Below are 15,498 nucleotides of genomic sequence, written 5' to 3' on the forward strand. Positions count from 1 at the left end.
GGCCACAACATTGAGGCAATCAAATTATCAATAATTAAAACCCGACCTTTAAAGACAGCTGTGACAAAAATCCATTTCCAATTTTTCAGTCTTCCTTCCACTTTTTCTAGTTTTTGTCAACTGTGCTCTGGTCTCCCAGATACACCCGAAGGTACTTAAAACAATTTTTCCTCCAAGTAAGTTCACCAGGAAATCAGATCTCCTCCAGCCCTTCTCCCACCCGGAAGTGCCAATTAACGCTGCATTTGGGTGTGCATCTGTGTCATTACCTCGTCTATGAAGCCCTGAAAGTCCATAAACAATCAGTTCAGCCACTTGTTTAGATGTGCTCCATGTTCGTTAATACATTTGTGTTGTGTACAGACTTTTGAAAAACTGAAAAATATAGTTGTGAAAAGAGAAAAAGAAAGAAAGAAAGATGTTCACAGATTCAAATTCTTCAAACATTTAACTAGACATTGTTGAAACACATGTGAGACATATTTTGAATCATGGTGATGTAGACAACGAGCTACAACCTCCTTTTCGTCTGTTCTGTAAATGTCACAGTGGTACTGTACATGATAATACACGGTCCCTACGCTACAGTCTCACTGACGACGGCACATAGAGATCAATGGTACGGGTCAATTCACGACTGGTATACAAGTGATGGATGGATGATTATAATAGCATTATATCCCTTGTAAGACACTGATTTCAATTGTTTTAAATAGTTTTAGTCATTATATTGACAGCCCTACAGGCTCTATTGTGTATCTCTGGAAGTACTTGACTCTTCTCTGTATGTAAAGCAGTTGATCTGTCTTTGCTCAGTTGCAACAAAAAACTGCTTCTGTGGGCTGGTTCGGGAAACGAGGGAGGAATTGAAAATATTCGCCCAGTTTGACAACTTAAAAACACACTGACGATATGATTTGAACAGTTCTTTCTGTTCATCGTGCAGTTGTCATACTCAGACCACTACAGAGCTACTGTGTGATTCTTGTTCATTTTGAAAGCAGACCCATACATGTTTTATGATTGTTGCAGTTTTGATGTGATAAATGGTAAAACTGGGTGTGGATTTGCAGCAGGACGAGCATACCCTGTACGCTCCCCAAACAGACAATGCTAACTTTTTTACATCGTAAAAAAATGTACCTGGTCTCCAGTTGGTACAGTTGGATACAGCACTCGAAACTACATTTTACCTAGGGCCCCAATTTTGCCCTAAGTGAAATGTTTTTTTTGAGTCCTGTATCCAAAGTAGGTGAATTTCAAACCACGCTGTTGCAGTCTTAGCAGTGCAACAAACATTGTGTGATTTTCAAGTGGCATGTTCAAGAGTTATTTATTTTATTCTTGAAATGTATTCATTTATTTATTTCCTTGTGTTAAGTGTTATAGTGTGAAATGTGAAAAAATATCTGGCATAAATTGGTAGTAACGTCAAGCATTTTATTATCATTATTATTAGAGAAAGGAAAACAGCAAGGAAACATTCAATTCCAATACTTCTGCTTTGAAAATGTATTTTATTTCCTGATTTGAACATTAAGTTGTATGAAAATTACATACAGAAAACAAAATCAAGGGTTTTCAACAAAGTTGCACTTCATCTGACATTGTTTGTAGATACAGAAGAGATCTATCCATAATCAGTTCTTGCAGCGTAAATGCTAATCACTTATTATACCCGATAACACCAGAGCCTTTATGTTGAGGAAATAAATCAAATGTAAATTAGTTATTAAATGTGTGCACTAAATAATCCAAAGGATGAAACTTTAAAGGCATGATGGCAGAGACGTAGAGAGATGGATGCACATAAGCAGATGCCACTATGATGACTTTAGGGTGTGCAAACCAAAAGCAAACGAGACTCAGTCACAACCCAAAGGTTTTTCAGGTCGTAGGTCAGGTGTTTGATAGGCATGCACATCGGGATGTTCGTCCACCTAGTACCATAATACGATCTGCTGCTGAAAGCAGTTCTGTTGATAAAGAAGTCAGAAAAATTTATGAAATCATCAACAGAGGCTGTGCACAAGACCTTTGAAGGTTTAGCTTTTTCTTTCCTTTAAAAGCGACATAGAATGCTTGTATCACACATATATGTTAGTTATGGAGGTCTACTTACATATATTAACTTGTTTTCATGATTAAAAACCTCCTAATTGCTGCAAATGAGCCGATCAAAATATCTCCTCACTGAGGATTGAATGTATGCAACCGGATGTGCCCGGACTAGTGCCCGCACCAGGAGGCGCTACAGTGGTGAGAGGAGTGGTGTGGATTTCTGATGACGACATCAAATTAAGGAAGTGCGGATCCGCTTCACAGAGCCCAGGAAAACAATACAACAGTATTTTCTCAGCAGTGGCTGAACTGTTTGTTCTGAAACTTTAGGGTTTCATAAACGAGGTAATGACGCAGATACACACACACAAACGCAGCGTTAATTGGAACTTCCAGTCTATGTCGCTTTTAAAGTAAAATTAGGTCAGAAAAAACACTTGGGATTTCTTAAAAATGTATGATAAATACTACAATGTGGCAGCCACAGTACAAATTCATATTTAGCTGTAAATAAGAGAATGAAAGGATGACTGGCTTACCTCTGGTACACCAAGCCAGATGTAGACAATGCATAAACAGATCCATCAGTTCCAACGTCAATCATTTTCATTCCTCTTGACACATATTGCCAGCCAGTTGCTCTTCCACAGTTGTCACGAATCTACAAAAAGAAGCATGCACACATACATGTAAGTATTTTCATGATCTACGAGTTAATGTGACTGACATCATGACATCTTTGATATGAAAGAATTGAAAGTGTCCAACCTTTGCGACATAGACTTTGTAGTCATTAGTGACTCCCCAGCATGTCTCTGGGCCGCAACTGACGTACATTAACACATTACTCAGGTATGACCATGTCAGGGAACCAGTTCCATAAAAAGCCAAAGCACGAGCTTCTGACAGACATTGGGTTCGATTGCTGCTGGATTGTATTCCAACAACCTGACCAGGACCTCCCGCATCCACCTGCTGCAAGGTGTAACCTAAACACAAGTTCAATACAAATGTACAGGTCATTTGATCAGCAAGCACTTGTGCACTCTGTTTACAGAACATATAACACTTGTGAATCTCTTGGACTATGTTCTTTTATTATTTATTTATTAGAGGATACGCTCATTGATACTTGTGGACATAACACTAATAACAACAACAACAACAATAATAACAACAATGATAATAATAATAATAATAATAATAATAATAATAATAATAATAATAATAACAATAGTTACCAGAGGCTACTTTCCAGTTTCCAGCTACGAATTTGTACACCTTGTTGTAGCTGTCACATCCCCATGTTCCAGAAGGTCCCGTGGTGACATGCTTGAGGCTGGCTGAGCCCAGACTGTAGAAGCTCAATCCACTTAGAAAATACGGCCTCTTGTACCGGTCTACTCCGACGACGTGTCCCAGTCCAGCATCCATCTGTTCGGGACTATAAAACCTGGGACCCTCCTTGCATGTCAATGCTGTGAAAACAATTATTTAGGTGACATTATATCCATCTTGAGAATGAAATCCAAATCTTAAATCCCTCCAGTTTTAATTATATAATCAATGAAAATGATAGACATGAAATGTCATGTACCGTGACTTGCAGCCAGGCAACACAGCACCACGATAAAGGCTGCAGCAACTTTCATGTTGTCTCTGTGTGTGAGTCTTTGATGAGTTTGGCACCTCGGGATGAAGATGTCTCTTTTGTGAAGTTGAGTTGTGGCTTATATATGTTTGGTCAATGCTCATTTAACTGGTTCTGCAGGCTTTTCGAGGAAGGAGGAAATATTTTGTTTTACTTTCTTTTTATGAAACTTGAGCCCATATTTCTTTGGTGACTCTGACCAGCAGTCAAAACAAACACAGATTACAGATCAAACACAGATCTGGTTAAGCTGGTTGAAGATAAAAACATATCAAACTAACCCATTAAAGAAAATAACTTGGAAGAATCAAAGTGCATGTAAAACTATAAGAAAACAGCTCCTCTGACTTTATCACCCCACAGGAAAATGTGTTGCTAGAAATCTTAAAGCATTCTCTGCTCTAACAAGTGGCAGTGTGTCCGTTTGAGGAGCCAGACACACACACCTCCTTTATTGGGGAGCACAGAAGGCAAAACATCACTGTTTGTCAGTGTCTCTGCAGAATAGTAAATCTAAACAGTCCACTTAAGCATTTATGAGCATGTGCTTGCGTGCACGTGTGTAGAGGGCTGTGCTGCAGTGGCCTTGAAGTGCAAATCACCACCACAAATAGGAAAACACGACATTAGCTGAAAACACAGCAACGAAAACACAAAGACATTCGAGTAGGACAAACACAGGTGTCAGCCAAACTCCAGCCAACCTTTGCCATGAAGATGATGATGATGATGCCGCAGTTGCGTCTTCTACTTACTCTGCTTCTTTGGGTTTTTATAGCTGTTGGCAAGTGTTCATTATTGCCCCCTCGATGGCTCCTGCTGCTGGAGCACAAGGACTTCTGGGATATCCTCCACTGTGAAGGATATGCAAGTGTATCCTTGAGAAACAGGACAACGTCGGCCCCATGAGAAGGAGTCGTCGATTTGTGTGGCAATTGGGACAGCGCACAGTGCAGTGCTGTGACACATTTTGACAACATCCGGACGACAAATCCACACTTTAGGGGATCCAGACCTTCAGCTAATGTCCTGGGATCAGTACGAAGCCAGTACAAGGAGGTCAAAAACAGGTCAGCAAAGGTATCCAAAAGGTCAAAGGCAGTAGGCATCATCCAATGCAGCAATGTGTGTCACTAACACAAAAGAACCCAAGAAGAAAAAAGGCTGCAACACTGGGCACACGCCAGCAAATAAGAAAACACCGGCAAATAAGAAAACACCGGCAAATAAGAAAACACCGGCAAATGAGAAAACACCAGCAAGTAACATAAGGCCAGCAAGTAACAAAATGCCAGCAAGTAACAAAACACCAGAAAATAAGAAAACAGAAAGAAAACACCGCAAATAAGAAAACACCAGCAAATAAGAAAAGCCAGTAAATAAGAAAACACCGCAAGTAACAAAACGCCAGCAAATAAGAAAACACCAGCAAATAAGAAAACGCCAGTAAATAAGAAAACACCGCAAGTAACAAAACGCCAGCAAATAAGAAACACCGCAAATAAGAAAACACCGCAAATAAGACAACACCAGCAAATAAGAAAATGCCAGCAAATAAGAATACACCGGCAAGTAACAAAATGCCAGAAAATAAGTAAACACCAGCAAATAAGAAAGCAAATAAGAAAACACCAGAAAATAAGAAAACACCGGCAAATAAGAAAACACCAGCAAATAAGAAAACACCAGAAAATAAGACAACACCAGCAAATAAGAAAATGCCAGCAAATAAGAATACACCGGCAAGTAACAAAATGCCAGAAAATAAGTAAACACCAGCAAATAAGAAACGCCGGCAAATAAGAAAACACCAGAAAATAAGAAAACACCGGCAAATAAGAAAACACCAGCAAATAAGAAAACACCAGAAAATAAGAAAACACAAATAAGAAAACACGCAAATAAGAAAACACCAGCAAATAAGAAAACACCAAAAGAAAACACCGCAAATAAGAAAACACCAGCAAATAAGAAAACACCGGCAAGTAACAAAACGCCAGCAAATAAGAAAACACCAGCAAGTAACAAAACGCCAAGTAACAAAACCCCAGCAAGTAACAAAACGCCAGCAAGTAACAAAACGCCAGCAAGTAACAAAACGCTAGCAGGTAACAAAAGGCCCCCTGTGGGGGCGCTGTCGTGCAGGTCTACGACCAACCTGTTGACTCGCAGTGTTGGGCCAAACTGAAATACCGGTAAGTTATGGATGAAGGTGATGAAAATGTGTCTGTTAAGTAAACGTGGCTTTCGTTTTTCCCAAATGTATAAAAGAGGTGATAGTTTTGTAGTGAAAGAGTGTGTTTTCCTGGTCTAAAAATATCCTATCAACAGTGGAGATACTGTAGAGGAGGGATATTGCCTTAATTGTGACAGGTGCACGGGTGTGAAGTACTTAGCTACTACGTATACCATTAGTTCCTGTTCCATTCCATTTTAGATAAACAATAAACTTGTCACCTTTTTACCCCATTAAACATATTTTCAAAAACCTTGGCACATGGTGCAAACACACACACACACACAAATAGACAACTGAATACAAGATAACCGGTATCGCAAAATACATTTTCAAATAAATGCTGTGATTATTAAAGACTTTGTGGTATGAGACACATTCTCTTGGATAATAAGGTAAACAGGAGGACAGAATATGTTTTCATGGATCATTTCATAGGTTCCTGTCCTTCAACTGAGAAGAGAGAGTGATTTTTCTGTAGTTATGTTTTGGAGTTCCCACGTGATAAGTTATTTTCTATTGTGAAGAATGTTGTAACAGTCATTAGATGCGGCGCTATTCTAATTCAATGCATTATTATTATTATTATTATCATCATCCTCATTTTATTTTGCTGACCATTTACAATGGTTTATTATTAAAGTTACTGCGTACAACAGCACCCCCTAGCGGGCAAGCCCAGCAACACAGCTAAAACATGTTTTTATGTTCTTGATGACTTCAACGTGTTCCCTTTCTCCTGTGGACTCAGCTCAAGTTTGCAGTTCTGTCTCTCTCTAGATCTCTGATAGATCTAACCAAGTCACCAGAGACGTTGCGAGTGTACAGTAATATAGGCACAGATTTTTGATCTGGCTTTTTTCAACATCCCACCATTGCCTCAAAGAACTAAAACTTTTTTTAACCGTTCCAGAAAATGGTAGAAGAGGTTTTAAAACATTTGTCAGATAAAAGTGCTGTATTAAAATGCCAAAAAGCACTCCCTGACCTTATTTTGTTAATAAAAACAGAACAGCTCCTAAAAATACTTAAGTGGTGGATGAAATAATAATAATGGATAAGCGTTTTGTCTGCAGCTGACTCAGGTATACCTGTGCCATTAAAATTCCTCATTTGATTATAATACATATTTGTTTTTTCTTTGCAGCATGAGTTTCCTGATGGTTTCTGACTTAAAGTCACAATTGTCACAAATCCCATATCACACCTGTATTTACGTCATGACACACTATTTGGGAGCCATTGGTCTTGAGCCAGAGCTATAAACTATGACGTTTTTTTTTTGTTTTTTTTAAATGTCTACTTTTTAAAGTATGTTGTAACTGCACAGAATTTGACCCACATGCTGCAACAGATAAATTAAAATGTTTAAAGGTGTGTATTGCAAAAAGGTTAATGACTGAGTGGTGATGAGTGCAAAGGCAGAGGCGGGGCAGGATGGCACTGGTATGGCTGGCAAGCAGACAGGGAGGAAAAATAGCTGCAGGAAAAATCAAGGTAAGAATACTCAGACTAAGCACTAGGAAGAAAACTAAAGAACAAAATGCTCTGGTCGGCATGCCACTGTTGTAGGCATACGATCTGACGCTAAATGCAGGAGTACATGAGCACATAATCCATATCCTGCCTGTGTACAGTTTTTGTATGTTCAAACAGCAGCACCAAGAGTTGGTAGATGTGATGATTTTAATTGGAGGACAAACACGAGTTGAAACTTAAGAATATTTGGCTTCATTGGATAACTGTTGAAAAGCTGTAACATAACAAATACGTATATTTATACATCTAGATAGTCTCACAAGATCTCACAAGAAAAATCTAAAATGTCAGAAAAATAACCCGAAAATCTCTGACATTAATCAGAGGGACGTTTATAAAGAATAAAGATGTCAGTATGTCGGCTGTCTTAAGAGAAGGATTTATGCCCTTGTGCCAGATTTGCATATAGAAGAAATCTCATTTCTAGGCGTAGTCAAACCTGACAAGAAACATTGTTTTCTAATTGCCATTAATGACAGGTGTATCCACTTAGGCTGGGATGTTCTAATTTGAGTAGCAAATTAGAACATCTGATTTTAGATAAATGGATAACTTAATGAATTAAACGATCAACAAACATGTTTCCGGTCCCGCCAAACAAAATGCAGAGGAAAAGTGCAACACAACTACAAGACTACAAAACAAAATTATACTCGCTACTTTATTTAGTACAACACACAATAGATTATAACATCTTCCACATAAATATTTGCGTTCATTTCATTACATTAATCTCTCACAATGTCCACCTGGAAACGCGACACAAACACCATATAATTAAACCACAGATTGACTGGCACGTAATGTTCTAATTATCATGCAATTTACAATAAAACTACTTCCTTTTACTTTGAAACACCCATATAATCCACATAACCGCTTTAACTCAAATTAAGAGTTTATAGTTTATAAACCACTCAAATCAGATGGGATGCAGGGCAGTCACTCCACAGAGAGAATAGAGACAAGCTCATCCAGAGCTGCGCGACTAAACTCACAGAGACAACATGAAAGCTGTTGCAGCCTTTCTGCTGGTCCTGTACCTGGCTGTAAGTCACGGTAAGTCTCTGTCAGATTGACTTTTTTAATTGTTCAAAAATAGTTAGAATTAGTTTCTCCAGCATTAGAATCACATTTCCTTCTGCATTTACCCCTCATTATACCAGCAGTGAATGCGCACACTGGGCACAGGAGCAGTGGGGATTGGGTACCTAGTTCAGGGTAATCAGCCCTTTGAACTGTCCTGGGATTTGAAGTGGCAATTGTCCAGTTTCAAATTCAATTCCCTTCCACTTTGCCACGGGCTGCCCCAATTTGTCATTTTAGATGTGGTTATTGTGTTTCATCCTGCATGGAAATGTCTTGTGTCTTCACAGCATGGAAGTGCAAGGAGGCTCCAAGGCTGTATGGGGTCCAACAGATTGATGCTGGATTGGGACAAGTGGTTGTAGCGACAAGACACGGACGGCCATATCAACTAAGTGGAAAGTACTGGTACAGTCTGGGCACATTCAGCCTCACGCATGTCACTGTGGGACCTGCAGGAACGTGGGGATGTGACAGAAGCAACAAGGTGTACAAATTTGTAGCCGGAAACTGGAAACAAATCAATGGTAACTATATTATAAAAATGAGCTGGTCATCATTGATTTTGGTTGGTTTACTGGTGTGTTATTGTAGTGCTGGTGCAGAACAGTACTCATAGTTTGATTTATTTTGCAAAATGAAATACACAAAAATGCCTTTGATAGAAAAAGAAAAAAGGGTACAGTGCAGAGAGAGGCAGAAAGCACATTGGACTTATTTGAATCCCCCACTTAAATAGAAAATCTAACCAACCTATACAGCAAGAAAAAAGGGGGGGAAACACTTCATATAGGAACAGTGTTGAGCTAACATGACATGAAAGAAAAAACAGAATGTTAAGGAGAATTTCTCTCTACATGTGAGATATTAAGGAAGATGAGAATCTGTTGATTGACAAGTTGAATAGGAATGGACCAGTGAGTTTGTTTAAAAGTTACTCATATCCCTTTACTTTTAAATAAAAACATATGATGCCAGACCTACAGAGAATTTGCATTTTGTTAAAAAATAAAGGAGCAGATAATACATGGAAGTCTGACCGGGTTGCCACCAAAACAAGACCAACATTTTCTTTAGGGTAGTAAAATTACTTCCCCAAATTATATTTGAATATGAGCTGGGATAAAGAGACACTTTTTATTAACAAGGGTTGATTTATTTAGTTGTTCTCTCCTATTTAAACTTCCATCAACAATTACCAAGAATCCTGTAGTAAAATAAAATTGGGCTAATAGATTCACAGTATTTGTAACATGTACTGTACGTACACACACACACACACACACACACATAGCACAACTGACAATGCTTGATAACTAAAGACATCTATGTGTTGCACTTATCTTCAGGTGAATCCTTGCATCAGGTGGATGCTGGGGGTGATGGTCAGGTTGTTGGAGTAGCCACCAGCAATTACTCCTGCTGTCTGAAGGACCATGTGGCTTGTAGCTTTTATGGCAAGGGCTCAGTGTCCTGGATTGCACTTGCAAAGAAAGTGAAATATATCAGCTGTGGGAAGAAGTATGGATGCTGGGCTGTCAACACGTTAAACCAGATCTTTGTGACAAAGGTTGGGCATTAAAACATCAGTCAAAATGTTAATGAGAGAAATCATACTCATAGGTCACAACAACATTTATGTTTATTTCTCACCACAGAATATCGTTCCCAGCACTTGTGCAATTGAAAGCTGGACAAATGTGCGAGGGCCAAAAATGACAATGATTGAAGTGTCAGGTGATGGAAAGGTTTTTGGAGTGGGAACAAATGGCAAGGTGTACCAAAGGTAAGCCATAAGTCTTTCTTGAGTTTATAAAACATACAACAACAACAACTGAGTAAAAAACACGTGTTGGTCTTTAGGCATCTCAACTTAAGGTGACTGCAACTCAATGTTCAGAAATTGGAAATCACAAGTCAGCATGTTAATGCGATGACAGTGGTGCAATAACTGAAGCACTGTTTTTGGTTACAGTTTAAAGAAAATCTGAATCCAAATCTAATTTGACAAAAGAAAATCTCAAACAACATCAAAACGAATCTTCACAGATCTTGTGCACAGCTTCTGCTGTTGAAAATATATTTTTGTTTATTAATGTCGTTGACTTCTCCCTTAACAGAACTGGCATCACCAAGTCAAACAGAGCAGGCAAACGTTGGGTAACCATCCCAATGTGCATGCCCATCAGTCATTTGACCTACGACCTGCACCATCTTTGGGTTGTGACCACCTCTGGTTGGCTTTTGCAGTGCACACACTAAAGTCATCAGTGTCTCCAAGCTGCCATGCCTTCAAAAGTCAATCTCTCTTTTAATGTTCTGCTTTATCTAATCAATAACCTTCTATCGCTTATCGTGGAATCAAATATATTGTGATCTAATGCACAACATTTCTCATTTTACCAAAATGTCAACAGTTGTGCACACTTCAAAGGCAATGAGGACAACAGTGCTAAATGATGTCAGGCAATTATGCATAACTTCCTTCCTTGTGGTGTACTTTCTTCTACTTCAATAAATGATAATGGAAGCAAATTAATCTGGCTTCTGTCTGACTTTGATCGACACTTTCAATATTTTGTACACATTTCCTACAACTGAATGTTCATATACTGCTTGTATAGGAATTGCAGGAAAAGGGTTATTTGTAGATTATATTGTGATTCACTTATTAACGATAATGCATCAATGCACATCTCTGATCAGCAGTTAAAAATCATAAGCATATTAATCAGTATGAGTGTTGTACACATCCCCAGTATCTCAGAGCAGAGAATGTTCCTGAATATTACAGAATCTTTTTGACACGTGTCAACTTTTTCAGTCATTCAAATTTAGCAAAGTGGTTAGCAACAAATTTGTGTCTCATTACAAGGACTTTAAATGACATGAAGCAAATCGATAAAAATAAACAGATGTTCACAGTGGGCTAGATGGCTTATTTTTCATCATTAGTTTCTTCTTATTCGTCAGTTTGATTTATTATGTTTGTGCATAAAATAAGACTTGTTTAAAACTTATTTTTCTGGATTCAATATGTTTTAATTGTCCTACAACTCACTGTTCAAATCAGGAAATCAGGAAAATTCAATAAGCAGAAACATTTTTATTGAATGTCCCTCTGTGTCAGAGGGGGCTGTAACCTTTAGTGTCAGAAGAGCAATTTTGACCCCTCCCCACACAAATATAATTATCTGGAGCAACAAAATATATTTGTTGGAATGTAATAATATAAAAAGTTACCCACTTTGAAATAAATAAAAACAATTTGGATTTTATGTAGCTCATGCTTGAGAAAACCTGCTGGCACATGTGAATCCAAAGATGGACAAGACTCCAAATGTGTACTTCTTTATGTCCACATGACTTCAATGTGTTGGGAATGGGTTTCCATATTTCAAAAACAAGTCTATTTAATTTCGGGAGGTTTTTAAATATAGCATTTGACTTAGAGATAGCATGTGACACATATTTTTTTAGTTGATTAAATATTAAAACACTTACAAAAAGAGCTGCAGGTTGCAGAACCCTACCCTTGCTTCTTCTTCTTCTTTTCCTTTCGGCTGCTCCCTTCAGGGGTCGCCACAACGAATCAACCTCCTCCATCTCACCCTGTTCTCTGTATCCATCGCTCTCATACCAACTAACTTCATGTCCTCTTTCACTACATCCATAAACCTTCTCTTTGGTCTTCCTCTAGACCTCCTGCCTGGCAGTTCCAACCCCAGCATTCTTCTACCAATATACTCACTATCCCTCCTCTGTACATGACCAAACCATCTCATTCTGGCCTCTCTGACCTTATCTCCAAAACATCTAACATGTGCTGTTCCTCTGATTGACTCCTGATCCTATCCATCTTCGTCACTCCCAAAGAGAACCTCAACATCTTCATCTCTGCTACCTCCAGCTCTGCTTCCTGTCTTTTCCTCAGTGCCACTGTCTCTAGGCCATACACAATCTCTGGTCTCACCACTGTCTTGTATATCTTTCCTTTCATTCTGGCTGATACTCTTTTATCACACATTACCCCTGACACTTTTCTCCACCCGGGACACACGGTGGTAAAGTGGTTAGCACTCTCGCCTTGCAGCGAGAAGACCCGGGTTCGAGCTTCCTCCCACAGTCCAAAAACATGCAATGTGGGGATTAGGTAAATTAGACACTCTAAATTGACCATAGGAGTGAGTGTGAGAGTAAATGGTTGTTTGTCTCTAGCTGTGTGTGGCCCTGCGATGGACTGGTGAACTGTCCAGGGTGTACCCCGCCTATCGCCCGATGTAGCTGAGATTGGCACAGCACCCCCCCGCAACCCTCTGGTGGAGGATAAAGCGGTAGATGATGATGACTGACTTTTCTCCACCCATTCCAACCAGCTTGAACACACTCTTTTCCACAATCTCCACTGCTCTGGACTGTTGACCCTAAATACTTAAAATCCTCCACCTTCTTTATCTCCACTCCCTGTAGCCTCATGGTTCCACTCGGGTTCCTCTCATTCACACACACATATTCTGTCTTGCTGCAACTAACCTTCTTTCCTCTCCTTTCTAGAGCATATCTCCACTTCTCAAGCTTTTCCTCCACCTGGTCTCTGCTCTCACCACAGATCACTTTGTCATCTGCAAACATCATAGTCCATGAAGATTCCTGTCTAACCTCATCTGTCTAACCTCATGAGAACCTCATCTACCCTTGCTAAATACCTGAATTTTCCCACCAGATGTGTAGTCTGGTTGCCTATAGCAACACACCCAGTTTGAAGGACTGAAATAAATTGTTCATAACTGTCAGTTCAACATAGTAAACAATCCATAATGCATTTCACAAAAGCTGTTATTATCTGAGCCAGAATATATACATACTGACATCCTGCAGAACCAGATTTGGATGTAATTAAGCATCAATCTATGGTATATAAGCCACAAAAACCAAGAATGTAGGACAACAGACCTACATAGCACAGATACAGAGACAACATGAAAGCTATTGCAGGTTGCCTTTTGCTGGTGTTGTGTTCTGCGGTTGAGTGTTGTAAGTTTCTTTCAGATTCATTTATTCCAGAATGAATCGTTGAAGGTCTATGATGAGAATTTTATTCTTAAAAGAATATACTGTACCTTTTCATTTCACTTTTTTCTCTTTACAGCTTGGGCAACATGGGAATGCAAAGAGGCTCCAAGGCTGTATAGTATCAGACAGATTGATGCTGGAATGGGACAAGTGGTTGCAGCGACAAAATATGGACGGCCATATCAACTAAGCGGAAGGTACTGGTACAGTCTGGGCTTATCCAGGCTCAAGCATGTCAGTGTGGGACCTGCAGGAGCGTGGGGATGTGACAGCAGCAACAAGGTGTACAAACTTGTAGGCGGAAACTGGAAAGTTGTCAATGGTAAATATTATTCTTATTTCCACATTAGCAGTGCTGTGTTTATGAGTTATCATTAATGAATGTGGTTGTTTATTGTGTATATTATAGGGCCAGTCCAGAACAGTAGTCTTTGTTGGTTAATAAAAAACCGGGACCACCAGTTTCACAGTGTTTGTAGCATATACTGTGCACAAAGAGCACAGTAAGAAAGGCTTGATAACTATATGAGTTGCACCTATGTATTGTGCTTGTCTTCAGGTCAAACCTTGCAGCAGGTGGATGCTGGAGGTGATGGTCAGGTTGTTGGAATAGCACCCACCACCAATGACACCTACTGTCAGACAGCCAAATACGCTGGTAGCTATTATGGAGAGGGCACTCTTGCCTGGACTGGACTTACAAAGTCATTGGTATATGTTAGCTGTGGGAAAATGTACGGCTGCTGGGGACTCGACACAAAAAACAGGACCTTTGTGGCAAAGGTTGGGCATTAAAGCATCAGTCAAATCTTTACCAAGGTAAATCCTATTCACTCATAGATTACTAAAACACACACATGTATGTTTGTTATGACAGAAAGTCAACTCAACAACCTGTGTAACTGAAGGCTGGACACTTGTGGATGGGCCAGCAATGCAAATGATTGAAGTGTCAACTGATGGAGAGGTTTTTGGAGTGACTTCAGATGGCAAGGTGTATCAAAGGTAAGCCAGTTGTCCCTTTAAAGTGTTAGCTGGGTATTTGAAAAGAAATTGTCAGTATTTAAGGGTGTTGCATCTTAGTTTAATATAGATTACTTCAACTTAATGTTCACAAAATAGTCTGTATGTTGAAGAAATTGCAGTGGTGTAATTCCTAAGTTCCTCAGCATGACTCTGATCACAGAACTTTGTTTAAAGAAATTCTCAATCCAAACATTATTTTACTGAAAAGACAGTAAAGCTGAAATAAAATCAAAGAGAAATCTTGTGGTCTTCTGTGAATGGAAACACAACTGTTAAGACGATTGTTTCTTACATTTATCTGACTTCTCTCTCAACAGACTTGGCATCACTGATTCACTGAGAGAAGGCAGCGGATGGGTAAAAATCCCAATGTGCATGCCCATCAGTCATTTGACCTATGACCTGAACCATCTTTGGGTCGTGACCACCTCTGGTTGGCTGTTGCAGTGCATTCAAGAAGAAGAGATAAAATAGTCTCTAAGAAGCAGGACCACTAGCTTAACACTGGACTAGTCTCTTCATTCTCAAGAATCACTCACATGTAGAACTTTCTCCTGTCTGTTGGTGTTGTTTCTTCTCTGAACATTTTGAGTTTTCTGATCTTTCCAAACAAAATGTACAAAAGAAGTACAACTTTGTTTAAAACCTTTAATTGTGGGTTCACTATGATTTTCATTTTTCTGAAACTGAATGTTCAAATCAGGAAATATAATAAACGTTGATATCAGCAGCATTTTCATTGAATGTGTCCTGTGTCAGAGTAAAGGATCTTCTTTTTCAGCTTAAAATTATGTCAATGCTACTGCATGTTTAGTTCTTGAGATCT

The 15,498-nt window shown here is 39.1% G+C and overlaps 2 protein-coding genes across 2 annotated transcripts; one reads left to right on the top strand and one right to left on the bottom strand.

Moving 5' to 3' along the window:
* Window positions 1-1,497: 1,497 nt before the first annotated feature.
* Window positions 1,498-3,766, bottom strand: LOC122765805 (fish-egg lectin-like). The gene is made up of 5 exons (XM_044020237.1): window positions 3,659-3,766; window positions 3,303-3,539; window positions 2,830-3,050; window positions 2,601-2,722; window positions 1,498-1,976 (listed from the first exon to the last, which is right to left on the bottom strand). The coding sequence occupies exons 1-5, from the start codon at window positions 3,711-3,713 to the stop codon at window positions 1,835-1,837; spliced, it is 777 nt and encodes a 258-aa protein (XP_043876172.1). The 5' UTR covers window positions 3,714-3,766; the 3' UTR covers window positions 1,498-1,834.
* Window positions 3,767-8,406: 4,640 nt separating this feature from the next.
* Window positions 8,407-15,146, top strand: LOC122766232. The gene is made up of 10 exons (XM_044020922.1): window positions 8,407-8,546; window positions 8,864-9,100; window positions 9,923-10,143; window positions 10,232-10,359; window positions 10,694-10,832; window positions 13,535-13,607; window positions 13,723-13,968; window positions 14,206-14,429; window positions 14,524-14,651; window positions 14,990-15,146. Exons 1-10 carry the CDS (start codon window positions 8,495-8,497, stop codon window positions 15,144-15,146), a joined length of 1,605 nt encoding a protein of 534 aa, XP_043876857.1. The 5' UTR covers window positions 8,407-8,494.
* Window positions 15,147-15,498: the final 352 nt, after the last annotated feature.

Source organism: Solea senegalensis, linkage group LG3 (genome assembly GCF_019176455.1).
Source record: "Solea senegalensis isolate Sse05_10M linkage group LG3, IFAPA_SoseM_1, whole genome shotgun sequence".
NCBI lineage: Eukaryota > Metazoa > Chordata > Actinopteri > Pleuronectiformes > Soleidae > Solea > Solea senegalensis.

Bases quoted from the DNA above. Each gene is read 5' to 3' on its own strand.
- LOC122765805 (XM_044020237.1), bottom strand. From the start codon at position 3,713: ATGAAAGTTGCTGCAGCCTTTATCGTGGTGCTGTGTTGCCTGGCTGCA. The intron at 3,051-3,302 runs GTAACTATTGTT...ACTTGTGTTTAG, and splicing joins AAACTGGAAAGTAGCCTCTG to GTTACACCTTGCAGCAGGTG. The intron at 1,977-2,600 runs GTAAGCCAGTCA...CTTTATCAACAG, and splicing joins TCTGGCTTGGTGTACCAGAG to AACTGCTTTCAGCAGCAGAT.
- LOC122766232 (XM_044020922.1), top strand. From the start codon at position 8,495: ATGAAAGCTGTTGCAGCCTTTCTGCTGGTCCTGTACCTGGCTGTAAGT. The intron at 13,969-14,205 runs GTAAATATTATT...GCTTGTCTTCAG, and splicing joins AAACTGGAAAGTTGTCAATG to GTCAAACCTTGCAGCAGGTG. The intron at 14,430-14,523 runs GTTGGGCATTAA...TTGTTATGACAG, and splicing joins ACAGGACCTTTGTGGCAAAG to AAAGTCAACTCAACAACCTG.